At 43.5% G+C, this 19665-nt stretch overlaps 1 protein-coding gene across 14 annotated transcripts in view; it reads right to left on the reverse strand.

Moving 5' to 3' along the window:
* Positions 1–19665, reverse strand: part of DENND2B (DENN domain containing 2B) — a 294903-nt gene that overhangs the window by 80801 nt on the left and 194437 nt on the right. For 9 of the 14 annotated variants that reach the window (XM_074954990.1, XM_074954988.1, XM_074954989.1 and 6 more), the window contains one exon: positions 2145–2296. In XM_074954990.1, the coding sequence (XP_074811091.1) occupies positions 2145–2296 (152 nt within the window). The remainder of the gene's footprint in view (positions 1–2144; positions 2297–19665) is intronic. The other 5 variants (XM_074954997.1, XM_074954999.1, XM_074954993.1 and 2 more) reach the window with 1 other exon arrangement.

Here is a 19665-nt window from a genome sequence, read left to right on the forward strand (position 1 = left end):
GTTTTTTGGTATACATGGGACAGGTATACATGAGATTTGTGTCACAGACACAATGCCATCAATAAAACACTTCCTTTTTTTAATCTGAATCCTTCAAATATTAGAAAGAAGATCAAAACCACAGTGGGGCTCAGAAAGACCGCAGACCAGTGTTTCTGAGGTCTCTGCTTACCACAAGTCCTCAAGCCAGAAAAATCATCAGCAGTGTACAGCTTAGTGAAAGGAATTCAGCTGGGAGGTGATTGTCCAAAGCTTGCTGACCTCCTGATCTCTTCCATATTGTTCATCATGATGCATGATTTTAAGGGAATACCAGCTATGCTGCTAGCACTGGAAAAACTGGATGATGAACAGTAACTAAAGTGGCTGTTCCTCAGGAGATGGTGACTTTTATACTTCGAATCACTGAAAAATCCTACAGGTTCATGGATGAGCTATAGTAGCTACCTACTTGCTTTATATCTAGGCAAAATGACAACATAGCTATGACAGTATTTAAATAAAATTTCTAGTCTAGTCCCTTGTCAGAAAGAAGTTATCAGTGGATGGACAGTCTTGTGCCTATGACACAGGGCTAGGACTCTGAGGATCTGGGTTCATTTACTGGTTTTGCTACTAAAGACTTCCTGTGTGACCTTGGTCAAGTCACTTAATCAATCTGTACCTCACCTCCCCACTGTAAAATGGGGAGAATAATCCTTCCTTTCTCCCACCTTTTGTCTATTTAGACTGCAAACTCCTGGGGGCAAGGACTGTGTCTTACTATGTGTCTGTTACACTGCCAACCACAGCGCAGGCCCGCTGTGGGGCATATCTCATTTGGGGCCTTGAGGTGCTACCATAATACAAGTAAATCATCATAATCAGCTGTGGTAACTCTTTCATCTCTGTTGGGGCTACAATTTTTTTCTCCCCTGTCTTCTTACTCATTCTGCATCTGTCAATGCCTTTTCAGTGACACTTTGCTGGCCTTATTTAGTCCTCCTTTTTTGCCAGTGTTCCTGTTTTATAATTGAGCCATCATGTGAACTGTAAACGCTGACACTACGAAAGTTTTATGGACCATGGTGCCAAAAAGATCCAAAAAATTTAATTTAGTGATGAAATAGTCCCAGTTTGGTTTGAGGCCATTTCACAAGATGGAAATGTGGCTTTGTGTGACCTTTTCATGAAACTGATGTGAATGTCTGCTTGATTCAGTGCAAAAATACATCTTGACCAAAATGAAATTTTGAATGTCAAAGTAATACATGCATATTATTTTAACATTATACATGCAAATATTTTAAATCTACATTTGTGCTTGAGACTAGGACCATTTTTGAGTGAAAATTCTCCTATATTGAACAAAAAAACAACACCATTTCACAATTTGCACACAAAACTGGACTACTCTGGGATATTCTCCACAAAATGCAGACCTCTCTGACTTCCAGGTCTTTGCACTGTGCTATAAATTGTTCACACTAGCCAAGTCAGGACCAGAATGTAGGCATTCAGGCTTCTCCTTTTTTTTTTGTTTTGTTCTTTTGGGGGAAAAGGTGCGATACTTTGTCTTTCTCCTTCTTCATTATGCATTTAATACTGTGTTTGTTTGTTTTTTAAATTTGGCAATAAAAACTATTTTACAATACAACATAAGTTACCTTGCTGCTCAGTGAGCCCCACATAACAACACTCGCACAAGATGAAAACACGTTTCTTCTTTGTTCTGACCTTTCTAAAAGCCCAGTGGAGAATTTTGAATGGAAGTAGGGAAAGGCTCAGTAATCAAAAGGGTTTAGGGCCTGATACAGGTCCCATTACAATAAGTGGAAATACTCTCATTGACTACAACAGGTGCTGGATCAGAATCGGCATTCCTAAATATTAGCAATTAATATATTCAATAATATTAGAATTGTTCCAAGTAACAATAAATCTTTACAGTAAATTGATGCTGAAGAGTATCTAGATTATGGCCATTTAAGTGTTTACAGTAACTATCTGAAGTGTTTGTCTAAACTGTTTTTCTTTATGCCCTTTCTCACTTGGATACAATTATTGTTCCTGCTATGCCCTGGTTGATTCTCTTGCAAAAGGTTAAGAATAACTTAAATCACAGTAAGAAATGAAGGCTTATACTCTAAGAAGTACTGAATTACCTGGGGAGGTGATGTGTACTTCCTGTCGTGTGGCGTCCACATCCTGTGCAAAGAATCTAGGGAATTCTCAGAGAGCTGCTGGGATTTTCGGCCTGCGTGACGGCCTTTTAGCTCCACATCCTCGTATGGATTTTCCTTGGGTGAATCTCCTTCTCATTTTTTTTTTTTTTTTAAAGAAAGGAAAAACAGACAGGAATGTAAAAAAAAAAAATCATGTGAACCAAGTGAAAGAGTCATAGCAAAGCTCCTCAGCTTTCAGCATGAGTCATCCCTTCGACTGCAGCTGGAAGTATTTGGAGTAGATCTTGGCTATGATGTCGGCAGTTGTTTTTTTTTGTTTTGTTTTTGTTTGTTTTTTAATAAAATGCAAAGATTTCACAAGACTTGCTTCTGAGCATCCACAGCTGGGAATATTTTACTGATGTCTAAAACCCAAGGCAGATACCTATTTTAAAACATATTGGTGGGTTTATGCATCCATAGCAGCTTCTCACAGAGTGAAATGAATAGCACTGAACAGTTCTCAACACACCACCATTAAACTACAGGTATTACAACCATTATTACTTACTGCCTTACCTCTGTGGTCTCTTGCCAGAGAAGGTGAAGAGGGAATAGCATCTAAACTCAACAATGCCAAAAGAAATGTATGCAGTTCACTGGTTTTTTGCACCACTCCTATTGCCTTCTCAAAGTTGTCTCCAAAAATACTTTCTACTCCTCAGTTAAATACTTCTTTCTCTTTTAATTTTGTCTAAATCAATATTCTCCATAGGTCATGAGGACACATCTGGCCAGTAACACGTAAAGAGGTCCAAATAATTAATTCATTAAACATGACCTATGGGGAAAGCATTATTCTAACCCTTAGAGCTAAAGATGGGCCAACATTTGTGAACTTTAGTGCTGACATCCAGATACAAATTTTGTGCTCTAGATTTATGGTCTGATAATAAAAGGTAACCATTACTCTTTAAGGAGCTGCGGAGCTGCACCTTCTCGGTACACTTAGGATGAGTACACGTCTCCTTGAGGGTCCTGGATAAAGTCATTTTAGTAATCATGTACTTCTGAAAATGGGCAACTTGAAACTTTTTTCAGTAATTTATTTAGATCAGTTTATCACTGAGGTAGCTTAGAACTTTGGGTTATCCCTGCTCAGGATCATTCCAGTCTCATGGTTATCAGGGGATCATCCCAAAATGGCGATCACCAAACTTCAAGATTCTCAAAATTCAAGTCTTCACTCTCAGACTCTCAAAACTCAATTTTAGATGTTCATAACCTTAAACCTTTCAACTGATTTTCTTCAAACTGGGTTTGATTGGTAGACCTCACTGAGACTTCAAAATCAAGCCCAATCTTTACACTCTATATACTGTAATGCAATGTACTACATGTAAGGGTGCAAAAGAAATTCAGTTTGTATTATATTATACATTGTACTAATTGACAATTTACAGTATAATGATATAAAGTTATAAGAATATATTAATAATTAATATAATAATATGTGCCGATAAAAGACTTTTAATCTAGAGATTTAAAAGCATTTTACAAAAAGTAAGCGTCGTTATCCCTGTTTTACAATGGGGAAACGAGGCACATAGAAATTAAGTGACAGCAAGTCTACAGCACAACCAGGCTTACAATCCACGCCACCTGACTCCCAGTCCAATTCATAGAATCATAGGATATCAGGGATGGAAGGGACCTCAGGTCGTCATCTAGTCCAACCCCCTGCTCAAAGCAGGACCAATCCCCAATATTTGCCACATGGAATGTCCACACGCTTATGGACTCTCAGCACAGTGAATGCCCAGAAAGAACTGCCATAACTGCCAGAGAACTGGCAAGACTCAACATTGACGTTGCAGCTCTTAGTGAGACCCCCCGGGGCCAATTAAAAGAGGATGGATCCCTAAATGGCCCCCTCAAGGATTGAACTCACAACGCTGGGTTTAGCAGGCCAATGCTCAAACCAATTGTCTAACCATTATATCATGCTGCCTCCTTGTGCATAGGAGAGCAGAGTTCAGGCTGAGCTTTCAACCTTAGCTGTAAATTTTTAAATGTTGAGTGCTTGATTTTTTATTTTTGTTTTTTACTTTAACATTGCATTAGCGTTAATTTTTACATGCACTAGATCTATATCTCACACGCACACATACATGTGCATCAAGGGCCTGGAGAAAAAATATGCTTTTACGTTAATAATGTAAGATACTGAAGTACAGTATTTAAACTTTAGGCAGTGATGTTAATCATATACATATATATATATATATATATACACACATACATGAGACTGAATATTTTAGTATTGTTTTAATTAAAAAGACTGGATAGCTGCTGCTGCTAGAGAATGTTTCAATTGGCAGCCGCAGATGATTATCTCATAAGCATGGAATCTAATTGTACATATTGTATTAGTGAAGCCACAGATTATATAAAGTCGACATCTTTAGATTCAAATGAAAGACAGTTGATGGAGTTAAAGGCTTTGGGGTGAGACATGCTGTATAATATAAATCTAACGTTACAAATGCTACAGGAGAACCTGGGAATCTCCAGTCAAACTGATGTGGTGTCTTTTGCAGGAAGAAAAATAATAACTATTGCACCCAAATGCCATTATCTGTAAAGCTGAGATTTTTAAAATCATGCAGCTCTAGATATTGTTATTATGTTTATCATAATGAGTCAACTTTGCATAATGCCTTTTTTACTTACTCACAGTGAATTGGACTGTAGCTACTACATTAAAATTCCTTGTAAGCCAATGAGTCAAGTATGGGGTCAAGGAAGCATTTCAGAATGGATTAACAGACTTCAAAATACCCAAATACATTAGACAGTGGTTAAACATACGCTTTCCTGTCAAAATGAATGTTATTGCATTGGCTTGTATAGTATCCAAAGCTCGGAGCAGAAATGAGTCCAGTCAGTAGACAAACATTCATTTTCTTTTTTCATTAACTTAAGTAACATGGAATGGTTCAAACCCAATTAAATCCAAGGAGTGAAGGACAGTGCAATGTTTACCTGAAATATGAAAGCTAGAGATAGGTGTCAAGAGTATTTTAAGAGGAAAAAGAGGGCACAGTGTTACCAAAGTGACACAGACCAGAGCAAGATCCTCTGATGTGAGCCCTTTACAGAAAGAGGAGCTCAGGCCAAATTCCTCCTTGGTGTAATCCCAAGAAGTTCTGGGAGGAATTTGATCCTCTCAGGTCTAATTCACTTTTCAAGCCTTGGATAATTATCATTTTTAGTCCATATGCTCTCCTTGCTGGATGGCGCAGAAGGAAGCCAATTTGCAAAAAGAGCCCCAGTGGGCCCATTTATACACAGAAGTGGGTCCCTTCCCACTCTGCATAGCCACCTTTGCCCCCCCTTTCTTCCCCTGTACCATGCAGAAGAAATGAGTGGGGTCAGGAATAGGTAAGGAAGGGCTGGAGGAAAACCACTCCCACTCACTACCCAGATTGTAGGCAAGCTGAAAGAGATGTCGGTGGACAGTTAATGCTGCCTAAAGCAGCACTAACGGTGACTGTGTATTCTGTGACTCCCCTCTCTAAGGTCACCGAGGGGAACTGGGTGCTGGCAGCCAATGGCAGTAGAGTTACTGGTCCTGTTGTGCAGCTATGGCTGTGGGATAGGAGTGCTGCTGCCAAGCTAAGAAGAATCCCTTTGTAAGAGGGTGGCTGGCCTCTTAAATGAAACTGGGCCCAGCTCTCCTGTTCCAGTCCAGGTGAGCCCTATTTTGATGTAATGAAGAGAGTGGGGCTGTCCCTCGGAGTTAAAAATGAGAGACAGCCCAAAAGTGAGGGTGAGTTCAGAGCCCACAGAGGGAGAGTGGAGAATCCAGAATCCAAAGGAAGAGCCGAGCTGGACTGAGAGCTTCAGGAGGTGAGCCCTTGCAGGAGGGAGCAATGAGAGTTCCCTGGTTGAGCAGTGGAGCCTGATCAGGCTGGAGAAAGAGAAAAGCAGTCAGGGGGTAACCTGTAAAATTCCCCGAACCAGAGAGGGCTGAAGGCTGAGAGCAGCAGGGAGAGACGTGTGCTGGCTCTTTGAGCTGGAGTGCTGAAGCCAGAAAGCCAGAGAGGGCTGGGGAATGATGGCAGGGTGAGCCCGCTGATATCCCCAGGTGCAAGCTAGAACCTGCCCTGAGAAGGAAACAGGGTGGGGAAGCACCTCAGCTGGAGAAGCTGGGGTGAGGTGTGGTGAGAGAAGCTAGAGCCATTCCTCCCAAGACAAGCTGGAGCATGGTGAAGAGATGCTGGAGCTATACATAAGAACATAAGCACAGCCATACTGGGTCAGACCAAAGGTCCATATAGCCCAGGATCCTATCTTCCAACAGTGGCCAGAGCCAGGTGCTCCAGAGGGAATGAACAGGGGTGTGCTGATGGACTGCTAGGACATGGAAGAGTGAACGTACTGTTTGGGCTGTGTTGGGGAAATTCTGGACTATGGTTGTGGGGCTCTTGTAATAAATGAATTCTACAAAGACTAGTGATATGTGGAAAGCTTGTGTAGAGTTACTGGGATTCCAGAAGGGGAAACTGAGGCAGACCACCAGTTGTGCCATTGCCTGCTGCAGGTGGGCATCCCAAGTGGAGCCACCTTCTCACATATGGTGGAAGTGCCTGCAAAAGGGAAATTGAGGTAAGGGGCTTCTTACTGGGTGACCTAATGCCACAATGGAGGTGACCATTCTCGATGTGTTGAGCTGGTTCCACGGGTTCATAAACGTGATCTCTGCATTTCCCCAAACTCTAGTGCCTATTGAACCTCAGCCCCATCCCACGCCACACTCCTGCTGCTGCCGTGAACCAAGGAGAATATTCAGTCTGCAGCTACAGCCCAAGTGTAGAATTTTTACATACAACTGGACTTTGTGCATGAGGGAAGCGCACAGGCATTCTGGACTGTTACTGGGTGGAGTCCTTTTGATTTGCTCCTTTTGCTATTTGTCATGAAGGAGAGGCAGACTGCCCTTTAAGGAGTCCCCTAGTGGAAGCCAAAGAGAGAAAGTTTCCTTTGTCCATATGTGGCCGATCCAACTTCCACTGGAAGCAATGGGAAGACTACCATTGACTCTAACAGGAGCTGGATCAGGCCCTGCGACTGTATACTGTCGCATTAACTGTTAAACTGTTGGCAAAAACTATTCCTAACCACAGTCCGTGCTTGCAGATCAGCTCCCTTTACAAGCCCTCTTTTGTTTCCCATTTCCTTGAGCTTTACGTACAGGATTGCTGAGTTAACACATGGTAAATCTACAGTACATTTATCTGCAGAATGGTCTCACTGGCAACACAATGATTGGTCCACGGTAAAAAGTCATGGTAAAATAATCAGCCTCTTTGGAAAAGCTCTGAGGAATGCAGTGCCTTGGAGCTTAAGCGCCGATGAGTTTCCACTGGTGGCTGTAATTCTTCATTCTGTGATGCTCTGCAAGGCAGCCCCACAGAGTCGTGAAGCAGCACAGAATGTTCTGCTGCTCAGCCCCTCAGACGTGGCAAACGGGAAGCCGAGTCAAACTGAGCAAGCCAGCCTCACAGTGAAAAGAGGGGAAAATGGGATGGTGGAAAGAAAAACTGCATGCAGATGCCTCTGCAATTTACACAGGGCAGTGGAGTGTATCAGTCTCTTTCCCACTTTGGGAGAAAGAATTATGCTAAGGAAATGAGTGAGTCATGGAGCGCTGAATATGTTTTCATCGCTGCCCTTTGCATTTCTTTGCACTGAAAAGACTCAAATGTAACATATACCAAGCGACTAAGTCTTGGTAAATGCCAGGGGCATTTACTGTACAACAGAGTGTGCAATGGCATGTCCACAGTGCGTCAGGACAAAAACCAAACTGATCATTCATAATTGTTACATCACTGTGAATTGGCAAATTACAGCTGGTAGGGGAAATTGGAGGGAAAGCAGCAGCCATGTACAGAAGCTTAGGGGAAACAAGAGTAGGAGTGGGGAAGGAAAGGGGCAGAGGCAGGGGAAACAGGGCAGAGAAGGTGCTAAAAGGAAACATATGGGTACATCAGTGAATTCTTTTGTATGTACTGATACTGTGGTACCAATACACACTTCCTTTCTTTGGGGGACAGGTTTCTATGGGACCCCAGATATCATCAACACCCAACTTCTTGTGCTTGCTTTTGGGCTGCACCCACCCTTGGCATCCTCTGGATTTGACAGTGCCTCTGTGAAGTCAGGCATGTGGGGCATCATCCAGCTTCCTTCCCCCAATTATAATCACATATTCCCCCCCAACCATATATCCCCAAACCAGTCCTTTTCCACTTCCTGCTCAGGACTGCCATTAGGCTGCAGCAATATTCCATCAGGCTCAGGGGCTTCAGGTGCCCAGCCCCATTTGCAGAAGAGGGAGACAAAGTACAGTTTTCCAAGCAGGGAGTTGGGGAGGGTGGTTAGGGAATTCTACCTCTACTGCAGCTGGAGAACCACGGATGGAGATTCAGTGGGGATGCTTTATTTAACATGTAGGTGAGAGCGAGTGGGGAAGACTGCAGATTTTACACAGGCTTCAGATCTCAGAGCACCTACCCCACTAAAAGCCAAAAGAACAGCTCAGCAGAGAGTTAGCCAGACACCTGCACTGAAATCACACTAAAGCAGCATTCCAGGTACACTCAGCTCATGCATTTTACCCGTCATACTACCCCAACACAGACCAATACCACCATTTTCTGGGGAAAAACCAGACGTCTGCATGCATTCTGGGAGAAACTTTCAGAGCACATGGATGAGAACCACAAAATCTCTGCCCTATCATATAGTACCCAAGACAAGATCCCCCGTGGTGTAGATTGGTGTAGCTCAACTTCAATGAAGCTATACCAATTTACCCTAGTTGAGAATCTGGCCCTAGTAATTTAGTGTTTAAGGATGAATTAATATAACAAAGTACATGCAAGGCACAGCATATCTGCTCCACAGCTACATGAATTCAGAACCGAATTAGAGATTTTTACCTACTTATAATCCTTAAAACCTGCTTTTGAAGGAGAAAAAGGATCAGCATCTGTAGCATGGAGTACTTCGTTTCCAAAGGAAAAAAGCCTCAGATGGGATCTGCTCTTTGAGCCCTGGTCCATAGGCATGTTAGTTCCCAGCTGTGGTTCATAAACTGCAGTTTCTAATCTTTTCCAGCTTTGCAGTAAGATAACCAGAAGAGTATCGCAGAGAATTTCCTCTTTCCACTTTCTCTGTGGGGACTGTAAGAGCTCAGATTTGCAATACTAACAGTATTAGTTACAGATGAACAACTGTGGCTGATAGACCAATAAAAATATTTGCCAGCAAAACAGTCATCCATCTCATACACAGCCCAAAATCACTTGAATAAACGTAAGTGGCGACTGAACGTTAGCACAGTACAACATCCCTGTGCCTGATATTCTGCTCTCACTGATGCTGGTTTAACACCCTGGTGTAAAGCCATTTATTTCAGTGGCTTCAATGTGGATTTAGACTAGGATATGTCAGATCAGAATCAGGCCCCCTTACTTTGCATCTTCCTGACCTGCAGAGCTGACCGCTATAAACCTAGAACACTTGGTCATGCGGCTCAAGACTTTTAAAACAAATTATAGTAGAAACTGTAATTATGAGGACAGACTCTACAAAGGATACTGGGGAATATATGCAAAGCCCAAGACTATATTTTAAAATAACTGAATCCCAAATATCTCAATGTAGCAACAAATCAGCAGTCTAATTACCAACAGGACAGGACAGGCAGGATACTCTTTGGCCCTGCTTTGACATGCACATATGAATGCTGTTTCATTTAACGTGCTCCGGCTGCCATTACCTCACAACATTTATTATTAACATTGCCACAATTACGTTCTCTATAAGCTGCTATGCTCTCCAGACTGCTAAAGGAAGACAGGACAATACCTTTCCCTTTCAGACCCAGCCACCATCTGGGCCATCATCATCCTGTACCAATCACTGTTCTGTCTTGATTGACAAGGGGGGTGAGGTAATATCTTTTATTGGACCAGCTTCTGTTGGTGAGAGAGACAAGCTTTCAAGCTTACACAGAGCTCAGCAGACAGCTAATCTAAAGCCACAAGTGTCATGCTTCAGTGGAGATACAAGCAGGGCATTGAAGGCAAAGGTGTAAGATCTCAAAGAGTCAGGCTGCTTCAGTTTCCTGGGAGCTGGGCAATTCTAGCCTCTCTCAGATTTGGCACTCTGTCTTGGTGTGATATGATAGTATGATGGATGATGATGTGATACACAATGACAGGATTTTACTGGAAACATCGAGAGCCCAAGCACTCCCTCTATTGAGCCATTTCCAGGTTTACTGGAAAAGCTCTGCACACATCCTAGCTTGAAAGGAAAATGAAGCAGGAGTATTTTCCGACTGGATCTCAGTCATCGATTCTTAAGCTTTTGACATGCGGAAAATAGGACTTGGTAAAGCAACTAATTCTTCATATGTATTTGTTAAATGTCCTGTGGTATGGCTCACAGGCGTTCTAGTGCTTAACTGCTAACTGGTTAAGGAAACAGAGGAGTTGCCCTACTGGAACAGACTAATGAAGTGTTTCCCAAACGTTTGAAAGCTGAGCTCTCCTCAAGGGAAAAAAAAATCAAACCAGTCGAGCTCTCTCCCCACCCAGCAGCCCTGCCATGTGTTGCTAAAGGCCAGCACCTGTCAGTTTACACATCTCCCATGCCCACCTCACTTGTGCCATCTCCTTTTGGGCATGCTGGGGTAGAACTTCATAACCTGATTTCCCCCCCCCCCCCTACATGCTTTGATGTGAAGTAGGGAACAATCTTGACATTTAAAGTATCGTCATTAGACCCGTTGGAATAGATGGGGCAGCTCACACCTTAAAGCTATCGAGGCAGATTCTCTGGAAACTCAGCCAAATGTCTATGCGTCATTTAGGCTCACTTCATATTTTGAAGGTTCCTTCACAACCATAGCTAGAAATCTACTCTCTTTTTTTTTTTTTTTTAAGCCGAGGCCTTGTCTATACACTAGAAAGTAGTACCAGTAAGAGCTCTGTCACCAACAATACGACTTACGTACTTACGTAATTACTTCCCTCTCAGCTGCTTGTGATGGCGCATTGAGTCCACACAGCATCAAGCTGTATCAGCAAAAGCACGTTGCACAGTGGTAAGGCATCCCAATGCCCTCTGCTCTGCCTTCTGGAACACCTCCTTATGGGAAATTGTCACTGTGTATTATGGGAATTGGTGTGGGGTGGTGGAATCGATGCCCACAATTCCCTTGGCTCGATCCCATAACTAACTGCTCACTCTGAAGAGCAACTGAGAGATTGGCCTACCCCCCTAACCCCACCAGCTAGTCATCCACACCTTCTCAGGGGTTGCACCCCAGACCTTGGCAAACACTAGACTTGGAGGAAGTAGTGAAAACCCTACACCTGGTCAATTTTGCATTGCTATGAAAGGTGGAGGGGAAGGGGGGGACATTTTTGTCGCTAGCCTGCATGGGGATCAGTCGAGGCCATTAAGCATGACATTTACGTGGGCTGAGTCATCTTGAAATCTAGTGAATTAACAAACAAACAAAAAAGTTAACTATGCCTGCTCCTGTGTATCTCTGCCAATTTTGTAGTTTTACAATCATTTATTTTTTCAATGTTTTGCTTTCCCCTGTTGCTGTGAGAGAGACCCAGACCCACAGCAGGGGAAACTGACCAACTATGCTAGACAAACCACAAAATGGACTCCATCCCAAGTACAGTGAAATGTGCATAACAACAAACAGAAAGACTAGAGGAAATATTTTGTTCTTCTAATCTACTTTGGTTCTGATCTTCTTAGGTGTTCGTTGTAACATCAGTAGCTAATGGTATTTCAGACAGAAGTGTGATATTTCAGTTGGCATTGTCTCTGTCTACCCTTACAATGCCATGTGCAGCTACAAACATTTACTAGTTAAAGTTTCCAATTATCTATAGGCTATTGAAACATACAGGACTCAACTGTGAGTGGCTTGTGAACAGGTGTGATGAGTAGGGGAGCTCACAGAACCTCCCTCCCAGTACATATTCCTCACAAAGCCCAGCCACCATTGCAGTCTCGGCATTCTAGGGAGCAACTCCCTATGCTGTAAACTCTTTACTATACAGCCCCCAAAGCAAACGGGGAGGAGGTGCTTGAACCCCATTCAGAAACTCCATCTTATTTTAGAAATACTGCAAGTCCTTCAATTTTCATCAGTGGACTGCAGCAATTCTGCAGACATCAAAGCTCACACAGTGGCTGACAGCAGCTGCATCTACTTTAAACTGCTCAGTTCTTCTGTGTCTCTCCTTTTCCTGCCTTACATCTGTTCTCAGAAGGCCAGATTTCCAACACAACTTAACTATCACCTTTTATTTAAAGCCAATCTTAAAAAAAAAAAAATCATGTATAGTTCAGCTGACTGGAAGCTTCACAGGGCTTCAAAGGAGCATTTTGTCTGGCCTCAAATAATTTCTGAATGTTTGACAAATAAAAGAGAGATGGGTCTGAACCAAAATCCTGGCTCTGGACATCCCTGAACTTTGGGGAAGTTTGGAACCAGATCAGGAATTTGTGACAGTCTCCAGTCCCCATAATAGGCCAAAGTAAAACTCTGGATGTGGAGGGCGGGAGAAATAGAGATCAGATCTGAATCTAGAGCCAAACTTTAAAGCTAGCGCCTATCACTATAATGGGCACTGCCCAAATCCCAGATCCAAATGCCTCCATGCTTTCAGGGGATTAGCATCCAGATCTGGACATGAACTTCATAGCCCAACTTTAAAATAAAATCATCTTGTTTTCTTATAATCGACAGTTGGGACCCTGATTAATGAATGTAATGATTTTTGGACAGATATGTGCACGATACCAACAAATGCCACTGACTATCCTTTCACTCCTCCGGCTTTCTGTATTCTCTGTCCTTCTTTAATATCTTGTCTATCTAGAAGCTTGACAGCTTTTCAAATGCAGTTCCTATTTCACTGGATCAGGTTCTACAAGGGCACTTCCTGACTGTGGATATTTGTTGGTATCTATCTTCCATGCTTGTTCATTCTACATTATATTTTAAATGGTGGTTGAAAATCTATCTAACCTTTATGAACAAGAAACCCCCCACATTGCTGATTATATCAACCATAACAGTGAGCCAGAGAGACACGGTCTAGTGGTCTAATTCTAACCCTGAGCCAGGAGCCTGCTACTAGTGAGTTCTAGTCCAAGTTCTGACACTGACTCCCCAATGTGGCCTTGGGCAAGTCACTAAACTTATGTGTGCCAGTATCCCCTTCTGCAATATGGACATAATAATACTTGCGGCCTGATCCTGATCCTACTGAAGACAAGAGCAAAACTCTCATAGGGGCAGTATCAGGCACTTACTTATCTCCTACAAATGGATTTATGGAAAACAATTAGCTAATGGGATAGATTCAGCCCTGGAGCTATTCTGGCAGAAGAGTACAGACTGGGGGGGAAAAGATCCTGTCAGAAAATCTGCCAAGGATTAGGGAGAACGGGCTAATACAACCCCAAAGTATGCAGCATTAAACAACTAGGGCATGTTACCAACCCTAGCCAGGATACAAACTTGTTCAATACGTCCCATTAGCAGTGGAGTGCCCATGGAGTCCTGGCCACAAACTGAAACCTGCCCCTGACTGAAAGGAATGCTTAGTGGAAGGCAGTGACAATATCACAACTGGCCCTCTTCTGTGGCACATCTGTCACTTCTGGGGGCTTGGGGACAGGATATCACTTACCCCTCTCCACTCTAGACAAAGTGAATCTGGCCCTGTGTGTACTAAGCATTTGGAGCATTCCAAGTTCCGTCTATTATGTAGTGTCCTCCCTGTGTATTGTGCAAGGCAGAGTGCAATAGTGCAAGGAAAAGTGCTCCCTCCCCATGTTCTGTTACTACACGTCCGCGTCCCAAAGTCAATTTGCTTAATTTTTTTTTTTTTTAAACAAGGGGAATTTCCTTGTAGGTACTGTACTTATACATCCTTGTTCTTGAGCCAGACCTGCTTAAAATCAAAGGGTCAGATTCTCCGCTGATGTAAATCAGCATATCTCCATTGTTTCTCATAGATTTAATAGGCTTTCAGGCCCAAAAAGACCATTATGATTATATAGTCCAGGGGTCGGCAACCTTTCAGAAGTGGTGTGCCGAGTCTTCATTTATTCACGTTAATTTAAGGTTTTGCGTGCCAGTAATACATTTTAACGTTTTTTAGAAGGTCTCTCTCTATAAGTCTATATATTATATAACTAAACTATTGTCGTATGTAAACAAGGTTTTCAAAATGTTTAAGAAGTTTCAATTAAAATTAAATTAAAATGCTGATCTTACGCCGCTGGCCTGCTCAGCCTGTTGCTGGCCTGGGGTTCGTTCACCTAGGCCAGCAGCAGGCTGAGCGGGGCCTGCGGCCGGGACTCCGGCTGGCAAGGGGCTGGCAGCCAGAACCCCAGACTGGCAGTGGGCTGAGCGGGGCCGATGGCCGGGACCCCAGACTGGCAGTGGGCTGAGCGGCTCAGCCCGCTGCCACTCAGCCCACTGCCGGTCTGGGGTTCCGTCCACTGGCTCCTGCCAGCCAGGGTCCTGGCTGCCGGCCCTGCTCAGTCTGCTGCTTGTCTTAAGTCCCGGCTCTGTCCACATTGAGTAGGTACCTACTTTCTCCCTGGTTCTAGCCATTCTCTTCCTCTCTCTGCACTGAGATGAGGGTGGGAGTGTGCTGAGAACAGGGCTGGGGTTGAAGAAGCAGGCTGGGGGTTGGGCTGCAGGGTCTGGCCAGGAGCTGGAATGAGGGAGGGGGCTCAGGGTTGGGGCAGGAGGTTTGGGTGTGGAGTGCTTACCTGGGCAGCTCCCATTTGGTGTGAGGGGTGCAGGTGGGAGTGTGTGTGTGTGCAGGAGCTCCCGTTTGGTGCTCAGGGTGAGAGTGGGGATGTGGGGGGTGCAAGAGTCAGGGCAGGGGGTTGGGGGTGTGTGAGGAGGGTGCAGCAGTCAGGGCAGGGGGCTGGGGGGGGGCTGGATATGTGTGGGGGGTGCCAGAGTCAGGGCTGGGGTTGTGGGGGGGGGTGCAGGGGTCAGGGCACGGGGCTGGGTGTGTGTGAGGAGGGTGCAGGGGTCAGAGCAGAGGTCTGGGGGGTGTGAGGGGTGCAGGGGTCAGGGCAGAGGGCTGGGGGGTGTGGGCTGGGGTCATGGGGGTGCTCTCAGCCCCCTGCCTTGAGCGGCTCACAGCAGGGGGCTGGAGGGGATATGCCCTGATTCCACCCCCTTCCCCAAGGTCCCCGGAGCAGAGAGCGCGCTGCGGCTCCGCTTTTACCTCTCTTGCTCCCTGGCAAGGGCCGTCAGCTGACCGGCTGCAGGGAGGGAGAGGAGGAGGGGCAGGAACCCTGCATGCTGGAGGAAAAGGCGGGGGGAGGGTGAAGCTTGCCTGCCCTGCAAGGAGAGAGCAGTGGGCGAGGGGTGGAAAAGAGCACGCCGGGCCGGGCAGGATTTTTAGTGGCACGCTGCTGTCTGCCCAGGTCCGGCAGACAGCAGCGTGCCATTAAAAATTGGCTTGTGTGCCGTGTTTGGCACGCGTGCCATAGGTTGCTGACCCCTGATATAGTCTGACTCTCCTGTATAACACGTCACAGAATTCTACCTAGAAATTCCTCATGTGGAGGGGAGTTATTCTTCCCTACTATTTAAGTGAACACTATGGAGCCAAATAATTTGAGGTTAACTAGACCTAGTCTCAGTTGAAAGACTCACAGTAATGATGAATTTATCTGCTACATTTTTACAGTTAGAATAGATCATCACATGTAGCCTGTTTAGATCCATACCCGCTAAAGACAGAAATTTAGTAAATGAACAAATTTTTGTGTATGACCTGGCAAGATATAACGACAACCTTATCTATCATGGGATCAAGGCGTCTCTGCACCAATGCATGTGACTGCAATAAATCCTATTTCAAACAAAAGTCCAGTGAAGGACTACACCTGTTAGAAGAACAGTCTGACACACGTACAAAGGCTGGGTGTTTAATAGGTCTCCATGGTTTCATAAGTAGCAGAGAAACAAGAAACCGCAGAGCTTCTAATTACACGATCACTATTAATACAGCTCCAAGGAGAAAAAGAATGTAAGTCAGCCCCACCCTTCTCAGGCAAACTTTTTTTTGTCAGCAGTTGGGGTAGGCAGATTTCTCAGCAAAAAGAGTAGCATCCTTCTTGGACAGGGCAACTGCAGAGGTGCCAGAGAGACCATGTCCAGTTCCATGCTAAGATGCAACACACTCTTTGAGCACATGCAGCCCCACTGAATAGTGGCTTTTCTATAAAGTCTCTTGTTAGAGACAAGCTCCAGCTATTCTGTTGAACCCCTAAAACTCTGATGGTTCAGAAGGTAACAAGTGTTTCTTGGCATGAATAAACTCTTACGGTACTTGTAAAATTAGATTTTTCAAAATAATCTATTTTCTAATATGAATCATTGCCCGTTTTCTTGTTCGATTGTCTTTTAATCATCATTTTATCGATTTTTCACCAACATTTTACGACTGTGGAGAGTAACTGTTGTGTGCATTGTCTTCATCTCATGCTCATTTAGTTCACCGTCAGTGGCAATAACATCATTTGCTCTCTTCTAAAGGCTAGACACTAAGGTGAGAGGTGCTTTAGAAATACCAGAGATTAGACTTAATTAGATAACAACGTTCAAAATGACTTCACTGATCAGTGGGAAAGGGGCTGGAAAACTGAAAACATATGACACATATAGCAGGAAATACTGCTGTCTACAAGAACAGCAGAAGCAACATTTTCAGACATCTCTGTTATATTGCTGTGATAGTTTTCTAAATTTATACCAAGCCAAGCATGGTAGGTTTCCCCAACTGAATTTATAAAGCCACAGCAATTTGGGTCTGATTAAAGGTTCATTCTAAACCACAAGAAGCAAAATTATGTAAAGTTTACTATGACTGTCACATTCCACCAATCTCCAGTATGGAAGATAAATGAAGCCCACATGGTTCCATGCACATTGAGTTGAGCTCTGAATAATATCAGGAATGTGCCCCTCTTTATCTAATATTTTACTACTCAGTTCAGCAGGGATCATTGTTTTCCCGTCTCTTGCTTGAATTCACATTTAATCTGTGAAAATTACAAAAATGTTACAAAATGAAACAGAGCTTCTGTCTTGCAATTTAGGTACTTTAATGGACGTCAATTTAGTACTTTAGGTACTTTAATGGACGTCAAAGTTCTATCAATTAGTTTAAAAATATTGTGTAAAAGACCAGTTCAGCTCTTTGACTAATATAAATTAAAAACAAAATAAATTAGCAACATTAATCCACCACCCCCTAATTTCCTGCCCTCCCCAACCTGGACAAAGAAAAAGAAAAACACTCTATGGAGGAAGGAAGACAAAAGTATGGTGTAAATATACATTAGGATAATGTGAGGTTTATCAAGTAGGGAACTACTGCCAAAGAACAATAAATATGAATGGTCCTTGCATGCCTGAAGGTAATAGTTTGATCCCTATATTAGCTCTGATTACAGAGTTCAGTATCAGATAGCGCTCATGTCACTGCCCCATATACTATAAAAGCTTTTCAGAAACACTCCTCTCTTGTAGATAATTCTCTCTCAGAGAAAACAAGCATCCACAACTGCCATCCATTTCCCAATGAAAGGACAGACTTCTGCTACCAATGGCTCACAATACAAATGCTAGCAGCAGACAATACAGCTCCCATGGGTTTAATTCTGAATCCACCAAGACAGAGTTTAGACAGAATGAGAAGCAAGCAGCTTTGAGGTGGATGAAAAGTATAGATTTTGTAGGCCTTGAAAAATTCTGCAGCCTTGTCCCAGGAGCAAACAACTCCATGGCAATGCCTGAGATTCCCTGCTTTTTGTACAGTTACCAGCATTATTCATATTTATTTTGGCAAAACTTTCTGTATTACTACAGTCATGGTCAGCTAGTCACTAGTAAGGCTTTAGGTGACTAGATGACTCAGGCAATCAGTCTCAGGCAATCAGTTATGGGCTAGACAGATTTTCACCTCTAGGTCAAGCATTCATCTGCAAACCCAGTCAGCAGTGACAGAAAGTGATTTCTTTCCATGACTTAAGCCCAAATCTACAAAATGGACTCTTGCATGCAGCTGGCTTGCATGAGCACAATCTATGATGGCACATACAAAAGTGCTCTTTAAAGATTTGGGCCTAAAACTACCAGTTAGGTATTAATTATGACATACAATGTTAGATGACAAATGATCAAGTAGACTACACGAGCAGATTTTCATTAAAGGCTGAGATCAAACTGCTTTGCTTTGGCTTTACTCTATTAATATGTGTTGGCTTCTATAAAGAATTATATTCATTAGGTATTCTTTCCTCACAGCATGTATTGAATGTAGCACTTTGGAAAAGAGACTGTTAGAAAGAAGTAGAAAACAATGAAGTTCTCTGTTTATCCACAGATCAGAAACACTGCAGACTCTCCCCAGTGCCCTGTCAATGTACCCAAGTTATAATCTTCCAGGAGCAAGTTTATAGTTCTCAGAAGGTAGAAGAGCAAATTATTATTCTATTATACTGGACCCTATTTGGCTAAAAGGCATATTCTTGCCAATGCTGAGCATTTGTTTTGATTTTACAATGTAAAAAAACCACGGAAAGGGGGAAAACAAGTGTTACTAACTAACATCTGGCAGCGTGTTGACAGTCCCTGAGCAGTGATGTGTAATGTAACGTGCAATATGGTTTCCCCATGTCAGCTACCCAGGGGGTCTGTCAGCTTATGTAGAAGTTCTGCAATTACTAGTGAAAACTCTTCATGCCAAGTGTATTCTTCTGCCTACACAGCCTCTGGTGCAGGTTTATGTGCACAGATGGGACAGGAGTACCCCTGCAGTTCTGAGAGCATCTTCTTCGAGTGAGAGAACTGGAAAGCACAGCTGAGCTGTTTTAAAACACAAAGGGGCAAATTCTGCCTTCAGGTGTGTGTGTTTGTGTGCGTGCCAGATTTACACTGAAGTCCATGGGAGCTGCCCTCCGAAGGGCAGAATTTGGCCTGAAGGATGAACAAAGAGACACTGTTATAGCCATAAGGCCAGCTTTATCTGTCCATCCATATTAGTTATCAGGTTCTCCACTGCACTTTAAAAAAATTAAACAAAGAGTGTGAGGAATATTTTAGCAGGTTTTTGTTTCCCTAGTAAGGTAATCTGACCCCAACCAGGAGCGATCGACTGCACACATTACAGAAAACCACAACTAATTGGCAAAACAAAGGCTGAATGGGCTGGCAAATCAAATGCTCTCTCACTTTGAGTGCTGGTCCCTCTAGGAGAGGGATGAAGTACGCTGGCTTTCACTGCCAGGCTCTGTCACTAACCTGCGAAGTCCCTTAGTGGGATAGACCCATGCTAGTCCAAGGGCAGCATCTCCTGCCAGGATG

This window comes from Natator depressus, chromosome 6, assembly GCF_965152275.1.
Source record: "Natator depressus isolate rNatDep1 chromosome 6, rNatDep2.hap1, whole genome shotgun sequence".
Taxonomy (NCBI): Eukaryota; Metazoa; Chordata; order Testudines; family Cheloniidae; genus Natator; species Natator depressus.